At 39.9% G+C, this 27,477-nt stretch overlaps 3 protein-coding genes across 3 annotated transcripts; 2 read left to right on the plus strand and 1 right to left on the minus strand.

The window, feature by feature from the left end:
* The first annotated feature begins 1,138 nt into the window (after positions 1-1,138).
* rsrc2 (arginine/serine-rich coiled-coil 2) lies at positions 1,139-7,251 on the plus strand. Its single transcript, XM_061729214.1, has 10 exons — positions 1,139-1,257; positions 2,530-2,671; positions 2,849-2,889; positions 4,550-4,707; positions 4,885-5,016; positions 5,104-5,220; positions 5,430-5,515; positions 5,601-5,866; positions 6,005-6,097; positions 6,182-7,251. Exons 1-10 carry the CDS (start codon positions 1,252-1,254, stop codon positions 6,365-6,367), a joined length of 1,227 nt encoding a protein of 408 aa, XP_061585198.1. The 5' UTR covers positions 1,139-1,251; the 3' UTR covers positions 6,368-7,251.
* A 1,762-nt stretch (positions 7,252-9,013) lies between these two features.
* si:ch211-110p13.9 (uncharacterized protein LOC562347 homolog) lies at positions 9,014-11,641 on the minus strand. Its single transcript, XM_061730011.1, has 4 exons — positions 11,350-11,641; positions 10,333-10,462; positions 10,109-10,242; positions 9,014-10,019 (listed from the first exon to the last, which is right to left on the minus strand). Exons 1-4 carry the CDS (start codon positions 11,467-11,469, stop codon positions 9,252-9,254), a joined length of 1,152 nt encoding a protein of 383 aa, XP_061585995.1. The 5' UTR covers positions 11,470-11,641; the 3' UTR covers positions 9,014-9,251.
* Positions 11,642-12,876: 1,235 nt separating this feature from the next.
* On the plus strand, positions 12,877-18,975 carry zcchc8 (zinc finger, CCHC domain containing 8). The gene is made up of 14 exons (XM_061729215.1): positions 12,877-13,070; positions 13,182-13,224; positions 13,424-13,498; positions 14,969-15,071; positions 15,158-15,235; positions 15,339-15,442; positions 15,689-15,754; positions 15,866-15,926; positions 16,023-16,159; positions 16,263-16,405; positions 16,533-16,642; positions 16,776-16,862; positions 17,446-17,566; positions 17,695-18,975. Exons 1-14 carry the CDS (start codon positions 12,893-12,895, stop codon positions 18,639-18,641), a joined length of 2,253 nt encoding a protein of 750 aa, XP_061585199.1. The 5' UTR covers positions 12,877-12,892; the 3' UTR covers positions 18,642-18,975.
* The last annotated feature ends 8,502 nt before the right edge of the window (positions 18,976-27,477 follow it).

Consider the following 27,477-nt stretch of genomic DNA (forward strand, 5'->3'; position numbering starts at 1 on the left):
ATTAAATGTAGATTTATTCTAAATATGACCATATAATGAATAGTTTGAATTGGATCTTCGTAATCTGAAGATGACTGGCATTGATCAAAGGCATTGCTGTGCAGGGTAAAATACAACATTGAAGGAAGGGAGGAGCCGTGCAGGTTGCCAGACCCCCTCAAAAATATCCTATTTTTTTATTTGTGGTCGTGTAAATACAGTATAAGACCTTTTTAAATTGGACATTACAAACATGACTTGTTTTAATATTATTAACACTTTTTACATATTTTAACTTTAACAGCTTTTGTTGGAAAAAATGCGCTATAATCGCCACAAATATATTCAAATTGGAAAACTAAACTTGATGAAATGAAGTCCCTACTATTTAAGTAGTAAAAGTGATGAATGTGTGTTCTACACAGGACTGTCTCAGAAAATTAGAATATTGTGATAAAGTCCTTTATTTTCTGTAATGCAAAAATGTCATACATTCTGGATTCATTACAAATCAACTGAAATATTGCAAGCCTTTTATTATTTTATTATTGCTGATCATGGCTTACAGTTTAAGAAAACTCAAATATCCTATCTCAAAAAATTAGAATATTCTGGGAATCTTAATCTTAAACTGTAAGCCATAATCAGCAATATTAAAATAATATCGTCCTGAGACGAGCTGGAAATGTGGACATTTTTAAACGTAGACTAAAAACTCATCTCTTTGGTCTGGCTTTTATGTAGCATCAAATGTTATAGTTTTATTCTGTTTAACATTTTTTAAAGGTATTTGTTTTATCTATTTATCTATTTCTTGTAATGTTTTTATTATTATATTTTATTGTTGTGGACTGATTTTTTTTTTTAAGCCTTAATCCTTGAACTTTTATCATTTTTTCATTTTAATTAACTATATTGTATGCCAGTGTGCATTGGTCTCCCAGTTTTTATTTTTCTGGTCTCCCAATTTTTATTTTTTTTGTTTATTATGCTTATTTTTCAGTCAAAATGTCAAAGCACTTTGTATTTCATGTACCTGGATGAAAGGTGCTATATAAATAAAATTTGATTGATTGATTGATTGATTGGTTGGTTTTGTTTCTTTTGGGGTCGGAGCCCATTATGATTTGCCTGAATTGGAACGCTTGTGTAAACAACCTGGCAACCCAACTCTGAATAACTAGAGTCCGGCCTGGCGCTCGGCAGTAGCAGCTCCGCTACTGTTACAACAACAATAAGGAAAAACATTGATGTACACTTTGCTTCGCGATAATGTCGGTAAGTATGTTATACAAAAACGACGAAAGCGTGCTAGAATCAAGCAAGCTCCACATAACGATCTTTAAAATGTTACTACGAGGTTCAGGAAATATCTTCCTCAAAGATGGCGGCCGGTCTTAGTGAGCTTAGCCGTGGCGCTAACGCAGATATTGTTCTCAATGTGGTTGACCGCGGAGCAAGATACACATGTGGGTTTTAATCAAACATAACGAAGATACTAAGAGGCTAAAAGAAAGTATAGTTTGCATTTAATTGGCTTGACGATTTTCAAAGATATGTGAAGTGAATTTAGTTTATATCTAAGGAAAAATGGATGCTATAACTCCATAGTTTAGCACGATCGGACAATGAAGTCTCGGATTAGCGTCTCAAATGTCCAAAATAGACTGAGACACGAAACATCGACAGGTTATACAATTATAATTCAATATATATGATATAAAATGTGCTGTACACCAAATCACTTTTCTTAAATTAACCTCAACTCTCATCTTGTGTTCGTATTTCAATGTTTGGGGTTTTTTTATTTGTTGAGAGAGCTGTTTTCATACACAATTCCTATATTTTAAAAGGTTTTTACCCTTTACCTTTAGAAATAATTTAAAATCCTCTCTCAGACGTGGATTCCACAAAATAATGACTGTATTATATCCAGCCAATTCAAACAGACTATTTAAGGATAGTGATTTCACATGTTATAAATAATGTAATTCCACAGAGGCTATACTCCTCTGCACAATAAACTTGATGTGTTCATGTATCTGCATTCTTTTATTTACTTACTGGCTTTAAAATGATCTCCTCAATATTGGATTCATGGAGATGATGGCCATATTATTTTGGCGATAGTTGGTGTTTGACCAAATGCAGATCGTTCTCAATGTGTCTAACAAAATAAGTTTCTTTAAGTAAGTTTAATATGGTTTCATACAATGGCCATTTTCAAAGTAAAAGTCACATTTTCCAATTTTGACACAGTTCCGACTTGTTTAAGATCTGGGTTGATGGTTCACTGTCAAAACAAGTGTCTTGTATCAGACTTTTTTTTCTTATGAATGCACCAGACCGTTGTTGTATATCAGCAAAAAAGCCTCATATTTGAGAGTTACTGAGGTAGTTGTCCAACCTCAGTCCTAGGTTTCTTTCATTTTCTAGTGGAATATGATTTTAATAAAAGGAGTTTTGCTACTTTGGTATACAGTTAGTAACCCTATAACCCTGCCACACCGATTTCCTATTAACTTTATTGGACGTGTCCATCTTTTTTAGGCAAGTGACAACGACTCTGATGTGAATAGATCAGACTCCCCAGTTCATCACAGAAAAAAGCACAGCATGGAGTCATCTAAAGCTCCCAGAAGTTCCAAACACCACCATTTACGGTCAAGGTCACGCTCCAGGGATCGAAAACGTAAGAGTTAAAAACCTGTACTCAAGAAATGCTTGAAAAAAAATCTCTGAAGTTTTTATCTATGTTCTAAAATGTACAAAATCTCAATTTCTCAGTCTCAGTGGTCAGTGGTTAACAAGTGATAAAAGACAATATTTGTGTTTTTGAGTAATCGGCCATCTGATTTTATTCCTCCAGGGGACAGAAAATACAGACGAAGTCGCAGCAGAAGTAAAGAGGTAATTGAAATATTTATTTCTATGATTAGAAGCAGATTTGATGTGATTTTGAAGATGGTAGTTTTTAATTTTAGGTTGAGGTGAGTATGTACAGCTATGTGAAAAAGAAAATACATTCTCTTTCATGTCTGATGTTTTATACATCAAGACATTAAAATATCAGCTGGTCATCGGCAGGTTTTGAAATGTCATAAATTCATCTTAACAACAAAAGAAGAATCTTCCATTAAATAATAAATAAAGGCAAAATGCTGCAGCAGATATTACAAAAATAGTACTCCTTACTGCCTCCATATGTATTATGGGGGTAAATAATAACCACATGTACTTATTTTTGGCACTTTGGTGGTCTGGAGAATTTGGGTATTTACAATGCACAGGAGGAAAGCTGTTGGTCGGAATTGATCTTTGGGCAGACATTTTTGCTGTCCATCAGTCTGCTTTTGGTTACAAGGAAGAATTCAGTGTTCATCTTTCTATAGGGAGAAAGATTATGTGATTATTCACATATGTAAAGTTTTCCAGCAAGTGTCTTACTTTTCTCCTTGGCACTATGCCTACAAACTCATGAATGCTTTGGACAAGCAAACAGCCAACATTAAGCAGCTTGCCTTTTATAAAAGTGGGGTCAAGGTGTCCTGTGTCGTTTTTCGTCAGACATTGTATTTACATAATTTTAAGACCTGGAAAGGACCAGATGATATTTTATGCTCTGGTATGTACAATGACTGAAAGAGGATGTACTAGTTCTTTTCAGATCACTGTATTTCTTTAGCTAAACATATTTAGAGAAGCCTAAGTTCAGAACCAAAAAAATAAATAAAAGATGAAGATGGTCTCATGTGGAAAGGATTTTTTGCTGTCCTTAGGTTCACATGTCTCAAAGGAACCTTTTGTCCTTGGATATGTGTTATTATTTATATCCATATGAAATGGAAAAGAGTAGCTTTTCCTTTATATTTTTGTTAAATCTTGTGTGTAGATCACATGATAACATTTCTACAATAAATCATACTCAGCGTGCTAATGCACGAAGAGACTGAACAGAGGACCCTGCTGACATAGCAAAATAATATGCCTACTACTGGGACAGGTAACTATCTGCCATTCAAATTCCTATTTGTCTCACATTATCAGTAGAAAAAGTGATATTAACTCTTATCTTTTTCAGCTAGGGATGTGCATTCATTGAATCTTTAAAATCATTAAATCTGAAAAGCATTGCAAGTTGGATGTCCATCCCTAATTCAACTTCTCAGTGGGTAAAAGTTCAAAATGTTTAGGTTGCACTTAATTGCTCTTGCTTGATTTGTAAACATGATCAACATTTTTGTCCTGAGAATCAGAACTCACCATTTGCATGCACACTGTTAAACCTTGTGAAAGGTTCCAAATATGCCAGCTTTGAAATTTTTTATTTTTTTTTCAAACTCTGGTGCAATGGGTGCAGCCAAAATAGTGTGCAAACTGAAATGCCCACATCTGTGATGAAACTCTAAGGAACTATGTTCTTTAATTGTTATTGGGATTGATATGACAAGGTTTTTTCCTCTTGTCAAATTATGACATACCTTCTTTTTTTTTTTTTTTATGAAAGCCATGGTACTAACTCTTTTTGTTGCACTATTTTCCTGAAAGAGACAACTTCTTCTTAAAACAGGCACGAAAGAGGGACTCTGAGAAGGCATCAAAATCCCACAGAAAATTAGAGGAGCAGCAAGAGCGACTTTCAACAGAGAATGGAGAGGAGCGATCCAGGCGCAAGGAAAGGAATTCATCAAGGGGCCGAAGCTTGTCCAGGTCACACTCTAGAGAGAGGTTAGTCTGTTCAAAAAGTGTCAGCTGTTCTGATTTGACACAGAAGAGAAGTGATCCCTGTCAAGGTTCAAGTTTAATATTGATCTATGATCTGCATCACATGGATGATATGTTAAGTAGCATTTTTCTCTCATCTGCCATTTCTTGGATTCATGTTGATGGATTTTCCAATTTCAGGCAGCACCACAGCAAAAGTAAGGACAAACGGCGGTCAAAATCGCGCAGCCGGGACAGGAAGAAGAAGGCTCGGTCTCGCTCAGGTTCACGGACCAAACATCGTCATCATAGCAAAAGTCGCAGCAAGAGCAGGTGGACTTGAAAAGAACAATTTTTGTGCACCTTTTTTTAGTTTCATTCACAAAATACTTGTTGATTGACTATTGACTATTCCTCCAGGGACAGGAAGAAGAGAACTGAGAAAATACACAGAAAGAGCCGAAGCAGATCCGCTAGTCCACCTGTCTTCCGTGGCCGAAACACAGCTATGGATGCCCAAGAAGCACTGGCCCGAAGGTGAGTAAAGCAGCAGTTGGTATCCATCTACAGTGTTGTATCAGACCTTGTGGAATGATACAGACTTGCATTTATTCTTTATTCTTTAATCAAACAATTTTGAGTTTTTATTGCTGTACTCCTTTGATGTTTTATTTATGAGCAAACAAAGATTTGGGTGCTTTTTGGTAACCAACAGAGCAAAATCTTTACTTTTTACTTTACTCCAGGTTAGAGAGAGCCAAAAAATTACAAGAACAGAAAGAGAAGGAAATGTTTGAGAAACAGCAGCAGCAACAGCAGGATATGGCTGCAGGTGAGAAGTGATCTTTGTGCACGCATGCAAAACCTTAAAGATTCAGTCCCAATTCTGTTGTTTATATTGGTCTTTATTTTCCTAGCTGTGACTGCCCCCATTGCTGCTGCTGCTGCAGCAGTGGCTGCCCCCTCGAACCCTGCCATCAATGTGGCAGCCCTCCTGGCTTCTGGGACACAGGTCACACCTCAGATTGCCATGGCAGCACAAATGGCAGCCCTTCAGGCCAAAACTCTGGCGGAGACTGGTATTGGCGTTCCCAGCTATTACAACCCATCAGCTGTAAACCCAATGAGATTTGCAGAACAGGAGAAAAAAAGGAAAATGCTATGGCAAGGAAAGAAGGAGGGGGTAAGATTGAGCATTGTTTTTAACTCCGGCTTTTCTTTCTCATTGTTTTTCAGTGTGCATAGTTAAGAAAAAATATATTTTGAAATGTAATTTTGACATGCATTTGTAATTAATATGTTTTGTCACTTACTTTTCAAGGACAACAAGTCCCAAACAGCTGAGCTGTGGGAGAAACTAAACTTTGGAAACAAGGACCAAAATGTTAAATTTCGCAAATTAATGGGTATTAAGGTTAGTATGCTGTTTAATTTAGAAATGTTATTATTTTAAGTTTAGATAATCAGATTAAGAATATTCCCCCCTCCCCCTCTTCAGGGCGAAGATGAAGCAGAAGCTTCCAAACCACTTAACGACGATGGCCTGAAGACTCTTCAGCAGCAGGAGGAGGTGTTCAGGAACCTTGATGTGCAGTATGAGATGGCTCGGTCTCAGACACACACCCAGAGGGGAATGGGCCTCGGGTTTGGGTCATCATTCTCTCGAGGAATGGACTCGATCTAGTGCCAAACCCTGGTTGTCGGCGTCGCTCATTTGATCATACAAGACCACCAGTTCATCGCTAGCCCTCAAGCTTGCATGGATGTTGTAATTTATTTGTAGACAGATGTCTCATATACTGTAACATTATAATGTAAATAGCAAGACGCTGAGTTTGTCTCAGTGTTTATTAATCTGTACATCATCGGAAAAGGAAGCAGCATATTGACTTGTTGATGCTGGACAAAGTAGATATCCGTTTTCAATAATGTGGTAGCTTTTATTTTATTATTCAAACATATTGAAGCGGGATTGACCATAATATGAATACGATGTGGTTAAACTGGACGCTGTTTACATCAATTTAGAAAAAGCCATCAAAGGTCAATGTAGCGTCAGAATACTAAATTTTTTTTCCCCCAATTCTCATTCAGGAAAAATACAACAGGTTGTAATAAATACCATCTCCAGCATTTGCCGTGGATAAAGGTGATGTTGACCGGAGCAATGGACTTTTTCAGATGTTCTTGAATTAAAAAGCTTTGTGTTGAAAAAGGCTTGTTGGCAACTTTTTTTTCAGTTTTTGAAGTTGGTATACTGTGAAAAATGTTGGATTTTCATAAAACTTTTTACTATTTTTATTGAAGGTATTACAATGAAAATGTTTTTACGCCGATTTCTTTCCTATTAATCTGATTGTGATGCAACTATCACATTTCAAAAAGGTTAGGACAGAGACATTGTAACACAGCTGAAGGACTTCAGAATAAGACCAACTTCATGTGCCTCATTTGTTTTCAGTGGGAACACATTGTGCTGCAGGCAGGCCACTGTAGCATATGGATCTTTATTATAAAGTTATTATTTCTTTTTTTTTTTTTTTACAAAATCACGTTCAGTATTTTGCTCAAAAGAAATTGCCTTGTTCTAAGCGTTTCCTAAAACTATCTGTCCTTAACTGTGCTGAATAAAAAAAAAATTAAAATAAAGGGAAAATCGTCATGAAAATGTGTAAGGACTTAAAAAGACTGATGCACTGCAATAAGAATCCAACCACACTTTCGGTCATACTTATTTACAGTGGAGAGAACAAGTATTTGATACATTGCTGATTTGGCAGGTTTGCACACTTGCAAAGCATGAAGAGGTATGTAATGTGTATCAGATCAGGTACTCTTCAACTCAGTGACCGAATCTAAAACAAAAATTCAGAAAATCACATTGTAGGATTTTAAATAAATTTGCATTACACATGAAATAAGTATTTGATCAACCAACCAGTAAGAAATCCAGCTCTTGCAGACCTGTTAGTTTTTCTTTAAGAACACATTAAGTAACACATTACGCTGTCCTGGATTAAAATCCTGCAGCGCATGCAAGGTCCCCCTGCTCAAGCCTGCGAATCTCCAGGCCTGTCTGAAGTTTGCCAATGACCATTTGGATGATCCAGGGGCTCTGCTAATTTGGACCAGAGAAATTTTGCTGAGTACATCTGATGAAGATTACAAGAAAAAACAATAGCTGGACTGGCTAGTCCGTACAGATCTTGTTGGTGTATTACACCAATGTAGTGGTCCAGCGGGAGTTTTTCTTTGAATCTCAATCTGTGCATGCAAGAAAAAAAATGCAAGTAGCATCCCTTGTTTAGGGGTTTCTTCTCTTTATTCTTTTCCTGCATTCTTCTTTTTTGTGCTGCAAAAAATTTGCATTACCACCACATCTTGGACAACTGTGCTGTTTTTCAGTCAATGATTCTTGTGTTCAGCTGAAGGAGCTGAGGTTACGGTTGACCCTGTTAAAGCAGCACAATGTCACTTTCAGATTTTGTTGAGTTTGGCTCAGTTTGGCCTTTGGACAAAAGCGGTAGTGCTTTACCAGAAAGAACACTACATTTCCCATGAGCACCAGCGCGTACTGCCGGAAAGATCCTGTCCCCGTCGCTGCATTTGTTTTGATAGTGAATGAAATAAGACGGGACAGACTTTCAAAACTACTTTTCTGTTTCCAGCGGTCGTTTGCAGGATGGATAGCGAAGAGGTAATGTATCTATTTTTGGCTAAACAATATAATATGACGATGTTGAAAATCCCTAATTTCAACTTGGGTTTTATAAGTGAAGTCACCCCCGCCCCCCTGTCCTGTTTCAGCGAGATAATGCGCCCCAAATTACAAATACGCTCTGGTTTTGTTCTACTGCACCTTTTTCCTGTCACGTTTTTTAGAGGGACCTCGTCATAAATTAGTAGTCCAACATACTTACTGACAAAATAAAAAAATACTTTATAACATGTGAATAACTGAATGCCCATTCCTTATATTTTGCAGATCAGCCCTGCACAATTTTACAGTTCTCAGGAAAAATACTAGAACCCAAGACGAATCCCCATTCTAATTTTGATTCTTATTGAACATAGAACTCTACATTTACATTTGTATCATAACAATTCTGTCTCTCTTGTGGGACATCCCTCCTCGTCTTTCAGCTCACGCCAGCGAGTGAATGCCGGGCCAATGTTTATTCTTGTCCGCTGCTTCGGTCATGATACCAGCTTCTGCTGAGCTCTGCGCTTCACGTCCCGCCCAGCTTCCGTCTCGATTACGAATCGGGAAGGAGGGGGAAGTGACGTATGCCGTAAAGCAGTCAAAGCCGTAAAAATGTATAGTTTTTTTAGTGTGGAAGGGTTCCTACCATGCTCCTCAAAGTTACATAGTGCCAGTGAAGGCGATACAGACCCCTCAGACCATGACAGAGGTTCATTAAACCTGTTGGAAGTGGATGTACCATCACAATGACTCTGGAAATATGATATTAAGGTGGAAAAGTTACATAGTGGTGCTTTAAAAGGTCCCTGTCTGGCTGGTTTAATCTAATGAAAAAGCACCTATTGTTACCTGAAAGGAAATCAACTCATTTACATATCAGACTTGAGTACAGCACATGCGCTACACCAGTGATAAGGTTATGGTTTGCAAACTCCAGTATAAGGAGCAGAATGGGGTACTCGCTGCGTCTCTTTTCTAGGGTTGACTCCTCACAAAGGCCCATCCAATTAAGCAGCAGTGCTTGCATGGCTTCAGGGAATAGTTCAGTTGCCAGTTCCTCCGCTGGTGGCAAGTCACTTATTCGCTCTATATGCTGAAGTTTAAAGTCTTCCACTCTCTGGCTGATGCTGCTATTGGCTGCGTAAAACTTCTGGCCAAGCCAACGCCCTATGCACGTAAGAAGGTAACTAGTATACACACAGTCTTTTGCCCAATCTTCAGCCTTTAACAGGGCTAACACCGTTTCAGCTGCATCCTTTTCTTCTAGATTACCATTCATGTAATGATCAATGTTCTCCAAAAGCATCAAGATAGTCTTTAGTCGTTCCGTACATCTTTGAGGCTGAGAGGAGAGCTGGTCATCCAATCTGTTCAGCTTTTCTCTTACCATGGATACAATTCGTTGGTTTTGCTCAGTTGGTAGGCTTTGCTTCGAATAAGAGCAATAATCGTGATCTTCTGATCTATCAGTTGTTTCACTGACACATGAATCCATCATTTTACTATCAACCTTACAGTTTTGCTGCGATTCCCTCGTTGATTTTGAATCAGACTCATGGGGAAAGTCAAGCTGCACACTGAGGCTATAAGTTGTGTTCAGTGGATCATCACTCATCTGTGATTTCCAAATGTCCTTGCAGGGGAGAGAAAATGTTTGTTTTAAAAACATATACAAGATAAACAGTGTTATATGATGACGATGCATACATAACATGTACGTACTTGGAAGTTATCTAGCACTGCAAGCTGATCTTGCTTATTGTACATTTCAAAGGCTACTCGAAAAAGTCCTTGGACACTGTAAAACCACAGGCTGTTATTTGCAGCAGGCACCTTTAAGCCTTGGAACCTGAATGCTGCAACAAATTACAAAAAAAAGATTGTCAAGTTGGGGTATTATGTATTTAGTTAATTTCATATATGTCTTATTTACTAACACATTTTACCTGATGAAAAGTTTATCTTTGTGGCAAGTCCTCTCTTGGCAAACTTGGCATGGTACCTAGGATGGTTCTCTATCCGGATGTCAGTGTTAGAGAGGATGTCAGCTCCCAAATAAAGTGGAATCACTGAACCCTGATACACAGATGAACACTTCAAAAGTTGTACTTTGTTTTCACCCCAACAAAAAAAATATTTCAGGTACATTATGCAAAGGCAAAGCACTGAGATGTGTATTTCTCAACTGTACATTGTGATGTAAATGGTTCTGTGGTTTCAAAATATCCTGCTGATCTGTGCTGTTTATTGGGTGAGAAACCCCAAGATGACTCCAAAGTGACAGGGTTATTTTACATCAGAGTTCTTTTGAGCTAATAGTTACTTCAAATACCCAAATAAATGGTGTCAATCACAAAAAGACAGAAAACAGCATCTCCCCATTAAGGTGCATGTGAATTGCAAGGGTTGGTTCGCCCTGGGTGAAAACTTAAGGATGAATATGATCGAAATAGCTCCCTACCGGACGTAAGGGGTATATGTGAAACTATTGCTGCGTTCCATTTACCTCGGAAGTTGGAACTCGGAACTGGGAATGGCGTCACAGCCGAGTTATCAGCGTTCCAGTTACAAAGTCGGAAAACAAGTTTGTAGTTCGCATATACCACATGAAAAATGTAAATGACACTACCAGCATATATATGCCGAACAATACTTGTATATGACTGATCTAGTGTGACCAAAACTAGACAGAAGTGCTACGAATTATTACAGAGTTCTCTTCTACTTCCTGTTTACAGCCGGGGCAGCCATCTTGGAATGTGAACTCGGGGGTGGTGAAGATTCTCCCACTTTCCCAGTAGGGAATCCCACTTCAAGGGGCGTTCCAGTTGAAAATACCGACTCGGAACTCAGAAATTCCAACTTCCGAGGACAAATGGAAGGCAGCATTGTTGTAAAAAAAACATAAACCAGTCTACAATCTAATTTTAACAAAAATAAACAAGCTTCTTAAATCCACTTACCTGGCTGGGGCATTTCTTCAGCCTGAACGATGTTAAACTTACCAAGTAAATGAAACGAATTTTCCTAGAGCCCCCGTCCCACTGCGGTAAAGCTGTGGGGACTGCTGAGCAGTTTGACATGGCTAAAATGAAACTGACCTTGTCTCTCAGTCACTACTTTCTCTTGCAAATGTGAAAATACCGAATGATTTTCCCAAATGAGTAAAGTCAGCGTAGAAGTAAAGCCACAAAACAGCAAGCAAATGTAACTGGCTCCGACCACACGGAACAAGGGGAGTTAAGTGAAGCCCTCATTGCTGTCTTGCAGGAGTAACTATAAGGTATGTGGGGGTTGACCATAGACATGTATATGTCTATGGGGTTGACAACCGTCCCTTGAAAAACAGAATCGTCCCGTATTTATTAACTAAAGTACGCGTCCCGTATTGAGCTGAAAAGGGACGCACTTTGTTCGGTATTACTGTGAAAGTAAAAAAAAAAGTCATAAAATGCCAAAGGAAAATGGCATTGAGTGTTGAGTTCATAAGTTATTTTTTTCTGTTTTACTACAACTGTAGCCTACAGTCATGGCCTGGCACAACTATGTTTACAAGTTTTCTACAGACTTTATGTTTGCACTTTTGTTATTGCACTAAAAATGTGCACTATTACAGAATGGATGTTCTGCTTTCTATCTATTGTTTTATATTATTTTATTCAATTTTAAGTTAGGCAGGACAGGTTTCTGTTTAAGAAAGATACTTATTTTATTCAGTTAATTTTGTTATTTTGTATTAAAGTGAATTGCTGGATAATAATTAGTTTTCCATGTGTTCACGGCATTCAAAAATATGCATCTAATTCAATTCAGGTTCGAGTCGAATAGTTAAAAAATCGTTTCACTCACAAAAAAATATTTTACAGGGAGTTGGTGACCCTAGTTTCTTTCCTCAGCTGTCAGTTTTCATAGCTGTAAATTGTGTTATACGTCTTCTGTCATGTGTTTTTGGTTTCTACTCAGTATTGTATGACTTGCATCTTTGATTTCGGCTAGGAAAGGGTGACAGTAGTGCTGCGTTCTATTTACCTCGGAAGTCGGAACTCGGAACTGGGAATGACGTCATAGCCGAGTTATCAGGGTTCCAGTTACAAAGTAGGAAAACAAGTTTGTAGTTCGCATATACCACATGAAAAATGTAAATTACACTATAGCAGCATATATATGCCGAACAATACTTGTATACGACTGATTTAGTGTGACCAAAACTAGAATGAAGTGCTACGAATTTTTACAGAGCTCTCTTCTACTGTTTACAATCGGGGCAGCCATCTCGGAATGTGAACTCGGGGGTGGTGAAGACTCTCCCACTTTCCTAGTGGGAAATCCCACTTCGAGGGGCGTTCCAGTTGAAAATTCCGACTGGGAACGGGGAAATCCCCACTTCCGAGGACAAATGGAACGCGGCATAGGTTTCTCACCACGTGGTACAAAAAGAGCCAATGAGAGCGCGGAGAGCTCCTTTCACCTTTGAACTTCCGCCAAGAGGGCTAAAGCTGCGTAAAAATGGCGGAGGTCGATTTTGGCGACAGTGAGCTCTTTCAGCAGCTCGACGATGCTGCACCCCTGGTCCCAAAACACCTCCACTTCTCAGATAACGATGAGGGAGACTCCGAGGAGACAGCCCAGCTCCGCAGCAGGCTGGACGAGTGTCAGGACGACATGGAGAGACTCTCCGAGGAGAATATCCTGCTTAGGCTGATTGTAGCCTGTCTGCTAGTGCTCTGTGACCAAAACACACGCTGTACATGTTTATCTGTAGCATTCCTGTCTGTTTTCTTAACTTGTAATCCACATAAAATCTTACGGCGGAAGCTGAGCCTCCTGGCCCGACCCAGGTAAGGCTCCTCTCGAGGCAGACACGCTCGTCCCGGGGGAAGGCTGATTTATGGTTCCGCGTCACACCAACGCAGAACCTACGCGTCGCCGCGTACCCTCGGCGTACCCTACGCCGTTGGCTCTGCGTCGGTTTAACGCGGAACCATAAATCAGGCTTGAACCACTGAGCACTGATGTGTGTTCTGTCATTGTTCACAGCGGCATCGCCATCCAGGATGTCAACACCGACGGACCCCTTCTTCAGGTCCTTTACACAAATAACATTATATCCAAGTAAGTCAAACTCTTTTACAAACTTAGATCTTGGAGTGTGTTATTTTATGTTTTTTTTTTAACCCGCCCCTTTTGATTTAAATCTATCTGGGGACCCTCGAGCTAACAAAACAAAACAAAAAAAATCGCAGTTTGAATGCTGATGTCACATTTTTATTTTTTTTAAACAATATTTTTATTTTTTCACTTTTACAAGTAAAGAATGGATACATAATATGATCCACATAAATAAAAAGCAAAACAGGCAAGCAATAAAACGGTACAAAAACAAAACAAAACAGCTCAGATCCATATAAATAATACCCTGGGTTACAGTAAAAATGTATGGATGACCAGTCAAGAAAATCCCTGCAACATGATATTAGAAACATCAGGCTCTACATAGTTCAATTAGAGCTCCCAAACTTTATAGAATTGGTCTGTTTTTGAATGTAATATACATGTAAGGTACTCTAATGGCACTAGATCAAACACCACTCTTTTTCAGCCTTTAACAGTTGGTACATTTTCATTGATCCACTTCAATAAAATATTCTTCCTCGCTGCATAAGTAAGAATACAATACATTCTCCTATTATGTTTTGATGTTAAGTGTTGTCTTGGGAGGCCCAATACGAGGGATACGGGGTCCCTCTCCAGTTTTAAACTTATATCTTCTTTATTTCAGATAGCACATTAGACCAATACATTTGCAGTTTACAACATGACCAAAAACAATGAGTTAGGGTACCAATTTCTATCTTCATCAATTATTATGTTTAGCTCCTTCTCCCATTTGCCTTTAAGCTTGTCCAACCCAACAGGCGTGTGAAATACAGAGCTTTATAAAATAGGCTTACAGATATCTCTCTCCCTGTTAAAAATAATAATTTCTCAACAGGAGAGCTTTCATTTTTTCTCGACTAACGTACTGTGCAAGATATAATGCCCTATCAGTAAATAATGAAAGAAGTCATGTCTGGGGATATCTCTGTTATTTGTTCAAATGTCATAACCATATTATCAGAGAGTAAGTCCTTCAGTCTATGAACACCATTATCACCCCACTGTTTAAAACCAACATCCACCATCTAAGGCTGGAAATCAGGATTATTCACAATAAGTGTGAAAACAGATGTTAACTTTGACTTTCCTTCAAGTCAACACACTAATTGCCAGGCCTTAGTCACATGTTTATGAAAAACCGCAACAACATAGTATAAGATATTTTGTATAAAACACGCAGTGAACGAATGTGCCATTATTTTTTAATTTTTTTGTTTTTTTAATTAAACAAGTGTTATCATGAATTCATACCAGCATTTTAAATGTTAAAACCATGAAAATGATTCAATATTTGGTATTTTTGAGTAGAACTGGAGTGGTTTAAGGGATTTATGTGGAAAAAAATATTGGTGAGGATTTTTTTATTTTAATAATTTTGGTTGTGGCATGGGTGTACATTTTTGATAACCACGATTTCCTTGAAAGGCAGTGTCGTCAAGAAATTGAAGAATGTATCTGCAGCGTGATTTTGAAGCACCAGAAACCAAGCCACGATGAGCAGAAATCATTGCTTCACATGAAACCTCAGGTATTTACTCAGGATCATTTTATGTATGTTGAATAAATTGCACATTCTGACTTTGCTGATAATAAAAAATGTTATACCCTGTGAAGAATTCGGCTTTTGCTTTGGAAGAGGATCTCCAGCAGTTGTCCGCTAACAGTGTTAGAACAACAACAGAAGCATTCAAAGTGAGTATTTGATGTTATTGTCAATGGATTTGTTGACTTATTTTTATTAATGTATTTAATTTTTCTATAGGCTATATAAAATTTGGATCTTTTTTTGTTTTAGGTGGTTGGAAGTGTTTTGTATTTCACTACTTTCAGTGTTGACAAACTTGGACAGCCTCTGGTGAATGAAAACCCTCAGCTGACTGACGGATGGGAGGTTCCAACGTATCTTTAAAATGGATAAACTGATACTCAGTCAAAACATTTTCTGTCTTTTGAAACTTTAGTTTTGTCAACGGAAAAGATTGTTTTCATGACCAAGTTATCTTGAAGCTTAAACTGGTGTGCTTGTTTTTAAATGGGCCACACTTTTTTTATGTGAAGATGTTTCAGTCAATACAAAAAAGCTAAATAGATTTGATTCAAGAAAAAAAACAAAAAAACAATCAAACTTCCTGAATTGGTGCAAAGCTACCACCAAGTTTTCAACCAAGTCATTGGAACTGATGGACAGGAAATAGAAATGAAAGACAAAAGGTATGACACAATGAAACCCATAGTTTCCATTTTGTGTGACAAACGTTATTTGATATTTTTACTGAATGGTGTATTGCTATGTAATGAGTATCACTCATCTCTTTGCGGTAGATCCAAGTCTATGTGTTTCAACTGTGGCTGCAGTAGTCACCAGCTGAGAGACTGTCCCAAGGTACTGTTCTTCATTTACTAATATGGCATGAATCCAAGTTAAATGCACAAGAGAAACCAGAACTGTTTTACCATGAATTCATTATTAACTCCATAGCCTAAAGACATGGCTGCAATTAATGAGAGAAGGAGGGAGTTTAATCAGAACAGCAACCAGCCCATGCTGAGTAACCAGAGATACCATGCTGATGAAGTGGAGGAGCGATTCTCTAAATACAAGCCAGGTGTCATGAGGCAGGACTTATTTATCTACACCATAGAAACCTCTTAATTACATCAAATATCTAATAAAAATGTAGGATTATATTGATATTCACTACATTTTACTTTTGAACAGTGAGGAGCTATTGGCAGCTTTGGGAGTTGATGGCAATTCCCTCCCTCCTCTGATTTATCGTATGAGACAACTAGGGTACCCACCAGGTTGGCTCAAGGAGGCAGAAATGGAAACCTCTGGGTTATCATTGTACGATGGAAATGGTATGTTTGTCACTTTTTTGTAAAACTGTAATAAAATTAAAAACTGTGACCTCACTGAAGTCATTTGAGCAAAGTACATGTAAACCATGTTATTTCGATTTCTCAAGATTTTTCTTCTTTCTCTCAGCACCAAATGATGGACCTGACTGCAGCAGTCCCCAAAACATCTCATATGATGTTACCAAACTGGTGGATTTCCCAGGCTTCAATGTGCCTGCACCAAGCACAATGAACGATGTGAGTCTTGCTTTTTCTTCTTGAATGGCTATTTATATATATATATATATATATATATATATATATATATATATATTTTACACTGAGAGTACAGATCATGCAAATCAAATATTTTCTTTTTTTCTCCTTCCAGGAGTTTAAACAGTTTGGTTCAATTCCAATGCACAGCAGCCACAAGAAGCAAAACTATGCAGCCTACCTGTCCAACAACTTTTCCACGGTATTTATTTTTTTATCTAACAATATGTGAAACTCTTTAATCCGACAACAACTATGTCCTAGTTTTTATTTTAACCTTAGCATTACATGTCAGCGCTTGTACGTAAACACAGCAGGTGTCATTTATCAAACTCATTGTCCTTGATAGTCATCTGGGTAATTTTTTGTGGGATTACTATAAATCCACATTACACATTTCAATATTAATGTCTTCTTGATGTGTGGGTGTGCATGCATGTATGTAAGTTTTTTGTTTTTTTTTCCTTTTTAGTTGTTGTGTGTTCTTTTTTTTGGGGGGGTGGTTGCCTTCAGCACTTACCAAAATTGGTCCTGCTTACATCTGATAACAGTTCATGTATTCTACAGCACATGGTGCAGTTACCCCACCACTTCAGACTGGCGAGTGTTATGCCAATTTGAGCACAGAAGCATTTGGGTTTTTTTTAGACAGTGGATTTTTATATTGTACTTTTTTTTTTTTTTTTATTGTTTCGTTCACACTGATAAAAAGAGGCCATACAATGGTGGTGCACTTGGGTCAGGTTCTTGGAATAGTAATTCAATGCAATCTTCCTTGCCAACAGCCTGGTGCCACCTCCAACAAAAGACGAGGAGAATTTGACTCGTCTCCACAGATGAGGAAGAAGAATAAGTCTAGCCCTGATGGTACCTCAGACAGAAGCTCAGATATGGATGTTGAATCAGGTAACTGTTGATCTTCAACATTTATGAACAGACCCACTGTCATAGTTCTCACTATAACTTACAGCTAGTATTTCACAACTTAAAATGTCTCCTTTTAAACTTTGGGTTAATTTTATTGTTTTCCACAGACCCAGGAACACCTTATGGCCCAGCTGATTTTCAGTTCCAGCCACCACTTCCCCCTGGTTCTCCTGGCTTCAGTTCACCTCCTCCTTTACCCCAAGGCACTCCCCCTACTACACCCACTCCTCCACCACTACCTAAAGGTACACCTCCTCGCACACCCACCAATGGCTCTCCAGCTCTCCGAGGACAAAATTGGACAGTAGTAGATGAGACTGCGGAGGGAGCAGAGGATGAGATGACTCTGGAGGAACTGGAAGAGCAGCAGCGGTTAATCTGGGCAGCTCTGGAAAATGCTGACACTGCCACTAGTAGTGACTGTGAGTCATCTGCATTGGGAACACCTGCAGCCAGTTCACCAAGTGTGTCCACTCCTGCACAAGTGGACACAGAAGTGGAAGAGGTTGATGAGGTTTTGGACACAGCCACATCTTCAGAACCTTGCGAAAGCAGTGACAGTGAAAGAGATCCAGGGTTTCAGAAGACTGTCACTCCAAGCACTGGACCTATCAAAGTAGAGGATGATGGTACTCGGAGCCCAGAGCCTGTCAAATCCCAAAATAACAACCCTCAGAGTCCTGATCCAAACAAATTACAAAATGACAACCCTCAGAGTCCTGATCCAAACAAATTACAAAATGACAACCCTCAGAGTCCTGATCCAAACAAATTACAAAATAACAACCCTCAGAGTCCTGATCCAAACAAATTACAAAATAACAGCCTGCAGAGCCCTGATTCAGATTCCTCTCATATGGGCGCTGGACATGGTGCTTCTTCAAACAGCTCGGAGAAGATTATGGCTGTTCCTCATCGGAGCAAGTTTGCAGCTGGCATAGTCCCATTTGAAGATACACCTGAATTCACAGAAGTAGCTGAAGCCACAGGAACATACCTTAAGATAAGAGACTTGCTTAAAAGCTCCCCTCGAAGTATGGTGAAGAAAGAATAGATATATATTGTTTCAGAACACAATTATATGGACTTTTTTTTTTTTGTCAAGATTTTATTTTTTTCAAATCTTTAGGCAAAATTTTACTTTTTTTCCCCTTTTCTTTTTTTCCTCTTTTCATCCATGCTGTATAAACAAACTATCGCTAAGAATACCATGAGGGAAAATGTAGTAATGCTGCAACAAAATAGTTTTTACCCCTTTCTGTACTTTTGAAGCTGTTGCATTTTTCTGTTAATTTTATTGTAAAATTTGTGTGACCTGTATTAATCGTGTTTAAATGGCTTTTTTATCTTTGACTCACTGGATGACTCTAAAATGCATTTAGTAAATATACTTGTGTTTTCGTGCTTTATTTTGTCTGGCTGCCAATACATGGACAGTAAATAAGACAGTAAATAATTGCCACTTTTTTTTATTTTTTTTAGGCGGAAATCAGTAAACAGTATTTATAAACAACTTACCATACTTTCTGAATGTGAAATGTATAGAAAATTATACACACATTTAGTGGATCATGTTGGATTACTGAGTGATTCAGAAACATTATGTAAAATCTTACAAAAATCATGTAATTGACAGCAGCAGTTAGTTTCACCGTTGGCAATATTGTAGCAATAATTGCAAGAATGAACCTGTCATCTGCATGTAATTAAACCCAAGGACCTTCCTATCTTTTTAAAGAATTTAAACCGGATTCAGTGTCTGATCATGAAGGAAGCGAAGCTCTGCTTTTCCAGCAACATTATCACTCCTTTTCGTTCCAATATTGCAATTTATATATATATATATATATATATATATATATATATATTTTTTTTTTATTCTTCCACACAAAGGGCTTCGCTGCAGTGGCGGCTGGTCAATAGAGGGCGCTAGCGCGTCGCCGCCCCCATCAAATCAAAAGAAGAATAAAAGAAAAATAAAAAAAACATGCTCTAAGATGCATATTTGATATTAAAAGGTGTTATTTCAGTCTGTGGGTGACTGTTAATAGTAATTAAATGTTGTTTACAGAACAATGGAAATGTTAATGTTTTTATTCTCTCTAATGTGTAAAATGAACTGAACCCAAACCAGGAAGAAAAAAACAATACAAAATAACAGTGGACTTGTTGAAATGATAAACCCCTACTTTACGTTCAGTTTTCTTTTTCCACTGCAGCATAACTGAACTGTTTCACTAAACCTTATAGCCATTGTTGGATAGTTACATTTTTCAAAATTAAAAGGACCAAAATATTATTTTCTACCTTCTTTTTTGCCCATATAGTACCAAGCTTGTACCTAACCCATATCTGTCAAGTTTTGGATTTAAAAATACGGGAAATTTTCCGCTGCTATCCCACCAGCCCAACCGAGGACCAGTATCTTACATTTTAAGACAGATTTCCGCGAAATCTACAATAACTACCTGTCAAACACTTACTACAATTATGTACCCATAGCCTGATAGGCCGACCTTTGACACTGAAATGCTATGGTTATTCCCATATGTATTTCCTCAATGAAAACCAAAAGGGCAATTAAAGCACACTTATTTATTTTGAATATTTTCAGTTTATATACACATTTATTGTCTTCAAGTGAAACATTTAAATTTTCTTATAATTTGTCATTTTCACTCATGTGGCTCTCTGGCATTCACTGACTTATTATTACACAGCACTGGTGCTGCTGACGGACATCGGTCCTTCCCCCGTGAGAGACACTAAAATCTTAGTTACACATCTTTCAGAACGGGTAACTGAGTCCCATCCTGCTCCTCTTTAGGAAAGTATATTCAGTTTTCCATTTTTAGAGATATTTACACGAAGTCTTCGTTTTTTGTTTGGCAGAAATGTCGCCACTAACCTCGCGAGAACTGCAGGGTACAACAAGTGGCAGTTCTCGCGACACTAGTGACAATTTAGTTTGCAGTTTAAAGCTTATTATATTATAAAACGGGAATTTTACGGGAAAATACTAATACGGGAGGACGGCGGGAAAGAGGGGTAAAATACGGTAGTTTCCTGGCCAAAACGGGAGACTTGACAGGTATCCCTATGTATGCCAAGGTTAATAAATTTTTTTTTTCTTTATTGAACACAATTTATAAACAAGAAAAACACAGTGTAGCTAGTAGAGGAAATATAATAAGAAAATATAACATTTTGGGAGGTATCATGAACAAGAGACATATACACAAAAAATAAGGTAGACAAGTAATAGGAAGGAAAGGAACAATAGGGCATTTTAAAGCAAATAGCATTGACATTTCAGAAAGAGACCTAAAATAAAAGATATTTTGATATATCAGTTACTAATTTTTTTGCAGAGTTATTTGACTTAATATTTTTTATAGAGACAAAAAAAAACTTTTGAAATCATTTAAAAAACATTGGAAAAAGGGCTTCATTTTTCTCCACTTACAACAGTGTATAGATATGTAAGAGAATTACATTAACCAAGAAGGACACTGATTTGTCAATTGTATCTATGTAAAAAATAATATTAGCGATTTCTTATTTTGGAACGTCATTCATTTTTAAAGATAGCCAATTTCTAATTTCACGCCAAAAAGTTTGTGAGACAGGACACAATAGAAACATATGATCAAGTGATTCTTCAGATTCATAACAAAAAGCAACTTCAAATTTAAATCTTTGTCTCAAAAATTCAGCGGTTGGATACATTTTATTGATCAATTTAAAATGAGTTTCCTTGACTTTGGGGGGAATGGGTATTTAATATAGTTTGAGTGGGCTTTTTCTAGTGTAGACAAACTTAAAGACTGAAGTGTCAGAATATAACCCTCTGTGATAGTCATTAAATGATCTCGACTTAAAGACAGCACTTTTAAACTTGTTGTTACATTTCTTATCCAATAACCCATCCTCAATAACTAATTACCAAGGTTTCGAAATATCTAGCTCCCATTGATCGTTTATATCGTTGAAAGAAAATAGAGGTTATAGTAGGCTACGTCAAGGGTGTCCAAAGTCGGTCCTCGAGGGCCGGTGTCCTGCACGTTTTAGATGTTGTGGCGGACACATAACGGACCTCGCACCCATCAGGACTGTATGGAAGGGGGCGTGGTCACAAGCGTTTATTGGTTGCTTAGCAACGTGTGTTTGTTTACAGTTGTCAACTGACAGTTGTTCTAGTCAGTTGGATTCCGCTGTCACGGAATAAAGACGTGTTTTACCAACCTCTGGAGTCGAGCCTCATCCTGCCACATTGGTGACCCCGACGTGATGAACGGCCAGACTCCGGGTAGCGAGCAGGACTCGGTCCGCTTCCTCAGCCAAGCCGCGGTAGTCGGCCGTTGCGAGGCAGCTGGAGTTCGCCAGCGCGGCGCGGACGGGCGGCGGCAGTTGGCGCAGGAAAAGATGCGGAAAAAGAAATCCACCATCGTCCTGGCCCAGCAGCAGAAGCATCTGGTCCATCAGCTCCACCGCCGACCCGTCACCCAAGCCCGGCAGGGAGAGGAGTCTGTCCGCTCTCTCCGAGGCAGAGAGGCTGAACCTCCGGAGCAGCAGCTGCTTCAGCGCGGCGTACTTGTCGCGTCGCGGGGGCGCACGGAGCAGCTGCAGGGCCCGCCGGGTGGACTGTTGGCCCAAAGCGACGACGACCAGATGATACCGGGAATCATCATCAGTGATTCCCCGTAGCCGGAAAAGCGCCTCGATATGCTCGAACCAGGAGCCGGGGTCCTCCTGCCAAAATTCAGGGAGCCTCAAAGCAGCGGAACCTGCGGGCTGCGGAGGCTGATGAGATGAAGACGAGATGTCTTCTGTTTCCTCAAACATGTTCAAACAAGGGGTCACCAATGTGGCAGGATGAGGACCTGTGAAAACGTTCACAAAGGCCATTAGCTTGTGGGTGGTATGCAGTAGTACGGTGTCTGCACTCCCAAAGCTTCTGCCAACGACGACCAAAGTTCTGAAATAAACTGGGGGCCTCTGTCAGACGTGATGTCAGACGGGACACCAAAACGTGAGACCCAGGCACCCAGGAAAGCACGCGCCACATCTTTTGACCCTGTAAAGGAAAGGGACACTGCCTCGGGCCACCTGGTGGTACGGTCCACCATGGTGAGGAGGTGCGTGTAACCCTGCGATGGAGGAAGAGGGCCCACCAGGTCGATGTGGACATGGTCAAACCGCCTGGCTGGAATGGGGAAAGGTTCCAGGGGCGCCTTTGTGTGCTGGTGAACTTTAGCCCGCTGGCATGCTACACATGCAGCTGCCCACTCCTTAACCTCCCTGCGGAGGCCGGGCCAGACGAACTTGGCCCCAACCAGTTTCACTGACGCCCAGATGCCAGGGTGTGAGAGGGAGTGTACGGAATCGAAAACCCGCCGGCGCCAGGAAACTGGGACCACCGGACGGGGCCGACCAGTGGAGATGTCGCAGAGAAGAGCTGGACCTCCAACCTCCACCGCCAAGTTCTCTAGTCTGAGACCGGTACCGGCAGACCTAAGAGTCGCGATGTCCTGGTCATCAGCCTGGTCAGCAGCCATAGCAGAAAAATCAACTCCCAGGTTTACAGGGCACACCAGCGCGCGTGACAGGCAATCGGCCACAAGGTTTGTTTTACCCGCGACATGCCGAATGTCCGTGGTGAGCTCTGAGATGGACGCTAGATGGCGCTGCTGGCGAGCGGACCACTCTGTCACTTCAGACATTGCAAATATCAACGGCTTATGGTCTTCATATGCCGTGAATGAACGGCCTTCTAGAAAAAAACGAAAATGACGGGTGGCGAGGTACAGCGCCAACAACTCACGGTCAAAAACACTGCTTTCGCTCACTGTCACGTAGTTTGCGGCTGAAAAATGCAAGAGGTTGCCAAACTCCTGCCACCCGTTGCTCTACGACTCCCCCTACTGCTATGTCCGAAGCGTCGGTTGTCAAAGAAATGGGGGCCGAAGGTGATGGGTGAGCTAAAAGTACTGCATTGGCCAGGGCAGACTTAGCATCCTCAAAGGCACTGATGCGGTCAGGTGTCCAGTCCACTGGGTCACAGCCTTTCTTTTTTTGCAAGGCTCCATAAAGCGGCTGCAGGAGGTGGGCGGCGCAAGGGAGGAAACGGTTATAAAAATTAATCATACCCAAAAACTCCTGCAGCGCCTTAACCGAGGCCGGGCGGGGAAACTCTGCCACCGCTTGAACCTTAGACGGCAGTGGAACTGCACCCTGAGCTGAAATCCGGTGGCCTAAAAAATCAATAACCGGCAGGCCGAACTGGCACTTAGCCGGGTTGACAATAAGGCCGTGTTCATCTAGCCTCTGGAAGACCAGTTTGAGGTGTGCCAAATGCTCTTCTGTTGAGGAACTGGCTACCAAAATGTAATCGAGGTAAATGAACACGAACGTGAGGTCTCGCAACACAGAGTGTGCCTGGAGAATTTTTGCCTGAAAGCTCGGCTCCGCAAATTCACCCAGCAAGCGGTCCCTTCGCATCAAATAGTTTTTTGACCCCGGGGCCTATTCACCACTGTTTTCCGCGAACATTCATTCCACCGGAGCTCAAGTCGGCTCAGTTTGTCTTCGTGCGGCATGATGCTCATCGTTCTCCTCTACGGCCTCCATACGACGGCCCCTTTAGAGTCCTCGAGAGAGGCCCTAAGGTTTTTTTGCTAGACCTAGGTGGCCGCAAAGAGCACGTGGCACTAGACAGGCTTAAACCCGCACACACTGTAGCGGATGAAGCTGTGGTCCCGGCCCAGGTCCCCCGTCGTGGACGCCCTCCACTGAGACCTCCTGTCGATGCTGCAAAGGATGGACGTTCTAATTTACCACCGAAGGCCGTTGTTTTTTCTCCGCAACATCCTGCTCACACTGATGCTCCTGTGGTGGTACAGGAAGGACGGCGCAGCCGTTATGGTCGGCTGATTAAGCCACCAGTGAGGGACTGATGGGCCCTTCCAAGGACAACCTTCTGGGTGTTCTGGGGGGGCTGTGTGGCGGACACAATAACGGACCTCGCACCCATCAGGACTGTATGGAAGGGGGCGTGGTCACAAGCGTTTATTGGTTGCTTAGCAACGTGCAGCGCCGTCGTATAGGGGGGAAAGGTGGTGACAATTATAAGGGCCCACAGCCCACAAGGGCCCACACAGGGCCCCCCAGTGACCTATGAAAAAATTATTGTGCATACATAATACACAATATATACTCATACTAATTAATCCAAATTCAAACTGAGCCACCAGTCACACAATATTCTCTAATTTAAATCACTTCGATATTTCCCTTTGCCCCTTCCCTTCTTAAAAATGGTTTGGTCCACCCAGCTCTGTGGAGTGAGCAGCACGCTGTGCGAACGTAAGAGCACAACTGGACTAGATGCAGTAGCTAGATGGTGGAAAGCGATCATGTCCCCCAAAAAGCACAAATCCGGGAACCAGAAAAGGTTAGAAAATGAGGCACGAAATAAGAGCAGCAGAGCAGGGGCCCAGGACATAAAACTGTTCTTCTCCAAGTCAGTTTATGTGTTTGCATGCTCAGTTGAAAAGACGAAAAGAAAACTGACAAATTCGCGCGTTAAGCCTGATTTATGGTTCCGCGTTAAATCTACAGCGTAGCCTACGGCGTAGGTTACGCGGTGAGGCGCAACGTACGTTCGCGTCTCAAGCACAACGACACAAACAGGTTTACAGGACTGTCTCAGAAAATTAGAATATTGTGATAAAGTCCTTTTTTTTCTGTAATGCAATAAAAAAAAAAAAAAAAAATGTCATACATTCTGGATTCATTACAAATCAACTGAAATATTGCAAGCCTTTTATTATTTTAATATTGCTGATTATGGCTTACAGATTAAGATTCCCAGGCTATTTTAATTTTTTGAGATAGGATATTTGAGTTTTCTTAAACTGTAAGCCATGGTCAGCAATATTAAAATAATAAAAGGCCTGCAATATTTCAGTTGATTTGTAATGAATCCAGAATGTATGACATTTTTGTTTTTGTAATTGCATTACAGAAAATAACAATATTCAAATTTGCTGAGACAGTCCTGTATATTTATGGTTATATTTATTTTTGTTGCTATGTTTTATTTTCTGTTGCTAGATTGTCTGATGGGTGAGGTAGCCCAGACTAAATGTAGCATTTTATTTGTTCTGCAGCGTGTTGCTGCAATAAAGCATTTGAAATACACTTTAAATATTCTTGTTTTGCTATTATCATTCCGCATGAAATGATGGGAAAATGCATAATTTAATGTTGAATAAGGTGCCAGGCATGTGCACCCCCTCTGATCTGAGATGCAGCCCTAGTCATCATTTTATAGAACCGGCCCTGGTTGAAACTATTATCTTACCTTGATGAGCCACAGCTGCAGCTTACTAGCTTCATCCGGCTGGGCTACACTCAGGACTGGACCAGTCATGAATAAAAAAAGTCACTAACTGAACGTTACTAATAACGTTGCTACTATAGTGACTGTCTCTGTCTGCAGTGGATTGTATTATGACACATTTAAGCCTAATCAGTAATAATTTTTTTTAGCCTAATCAGTAATTATGAGCATCAAACAAACGTCCGTTACGTTATCATGATGTATTCAATGTGGTCTTGTAAAGATGTGTTAGTGCGACATTTGAGTAGCCAAAAACAACAAAAAAGTTCTGTTAGATTTGTTGTTACAGCAATAAAAAAAAAGGGCCCACGGCAATATTCTTTATGGGGGCCCAGAATTCCTAGCAACTGCCCTGGCAACGTGTGTTTGTTTACAGGTGTCAACTGACAGTTCTTCTAGTCAGTTGGATTCCGCTGTCACGGAATAAAGACGTGTTTTACCAACCTCTGGAGTCGAGCCTCATCCTGCCACAATGTGTCCCTTTTTTTATCAAACCGTGATACAAGGAGCTTGGTCATCAACAGAACTATCCAGACTTTGATGACCAGGTGGTGATGACCGTTAATTAGAATCAGGTGTGTTGATGCAGGGAAACAACTAAAACATGCAGGACACCGGCCCTCGAGGACCGACTTTGGACACCCCTGGGCTACGTGAAAGGGAGTTCTTTGTATCTGCACTCGATTGCTCTTCCTGCGGAAGACCCGGATGTCTGGCACAGTAACTCCAGTAAACTGAAATTGAATTGCAAGAACTGAATTTAAATTGTGAGAACTGAATGTGAAAGTATAAAGAGAGTTGAATTTTCAGTGAGGATCAAATACAGTTTCAGAACAATTGAATTCAATTTCATAATGTGATCATTCAGTTTTAAGTTTATAGAAATTCAGTTCCAAACTAATAAATTCAATTTCAAATTATGCTATTGTAGTGCCCACTCACGGGCAGGACACTGTTTAACTGTTTAGGTTAGAATTCACAAGAATCTAGCCGTTACTAATGATGACGATGTGTTTTCTGTTGTTTAATCCAGTCTCTCGTTTTTTTAACCGACGTTACCAACGGTAACAGAACACCAACAGAAAACACATTGTCATCATTAATAACGGCTAGATTCTTGTGAATTCTAACCTAAACAGTTAAACAGTGTCACGAGCAGGACACTGTTTAACTGTTTAACTGTTTAGCAGTTTAGCAGTGTCCTGCTCGTGAGTGGCCAGTACACTATTCAGATTCAGTTTTCCAATGCAATGATTCAAATTAAACAATACAAATTCAAATTATGTGATTCAGATTCAGTTTTTTAATGCAATTATTCAAGTTGAGCAATTCAAATTCAAATATAAATTATTCAAATTCAGTTTCTAGTGGCACATATTTCTGCCCATACGGCCGCCACTGCTTCGTTGTATGAACTTCCGGAGAGTGTGGGAGTGTTCCATCTTGCTGAACGTGACATCTTTGGTCGGAGCCTGTGACGTCGGTG

Source organism: Cololabis saira, chromosome 9 (assembly GCF_033807715.1).
Source record: "Cololabis saira isolate AMF1-May2022 chromosome 9, fColSai1.1, whole genome shotgun sequence".
NCBI classification, from domain to species: Eukaryota; Metazoa; Chordata; class Actinopteri; order Beloniformes; family Belonidae; genus Cololabis; species Cololabis saira.

What these genes read in the sequence shown, in the direction of transcription:
- rsrc2 (XM_061729214.1), top strand. An exon ending in GGCAAGGAAAGAAGGAGGGG is followed by an intron (nt 5,867 to 6,004) that starts GTAAGATTGAGC and finishes TTACTTTTCAAG; the next exon opens with GACAACAAGTCCCAAACAGC. An exon ending in GCAAATTAATGGGTATTAAG is followed by an intron (nt 6,098 to 6,181) that starts GTTAGTATGCTG and finishes CCCCCTCTTCAG; the next exon opens with GGCGAAGATGAAGCAGAAGC.
- si:ch211-110p13.9 (XM_061730011.1), bottom strand. Translation starts at nt 11,469, where the DNA reads ATGTCAAACTGCTCAGCAGTCCCCACAGCTTTACCGCAGTGGGACGGG. An exon ending in AAAGATAAACTTTTCATCAG is followed by an intron (nt 10,243 to 10,332) that starts GTAAAATGTGTT and finishes AATTTGTTGCAG; the next exon opens with CATTCAGGTTCCAAGGCTTA. An exon ending in CAGTGCTAGATAACTTCCAA is followed by an intron (nt 10,020 to 10,108) that starts GTACGTACATGT and finishes CTCCCCTGCAAG; the next exon opens with GACATTTGGAAATCACAGAT.
- zcchc8 (XM_061729215.1), top strand. Translation starts at nt 12,893, where the DNA reads ATGGCGGAGGTCGATTTTGGCGACAGTGAGCTCTTTCAGCAGCTCGAC. An exon ending in TGCTTCACATGAAACCTCAG is followed by an intron (nt 15,072 to 15,157) that starts GTATTTACTCAG and finishes TACCCTGTGAAG; the next exon opens with AATTCGGCTTTTGCTTTGGA. An exon ending in GACGGATGGGAGGTTCCAAC is followed by an intron (nt 15,443 to 15,688) that starts GTATCTTTAAAA and finishes ATTGGTGCAAAG; the next exon opens with CTACCACCAAGTTTTCAACC.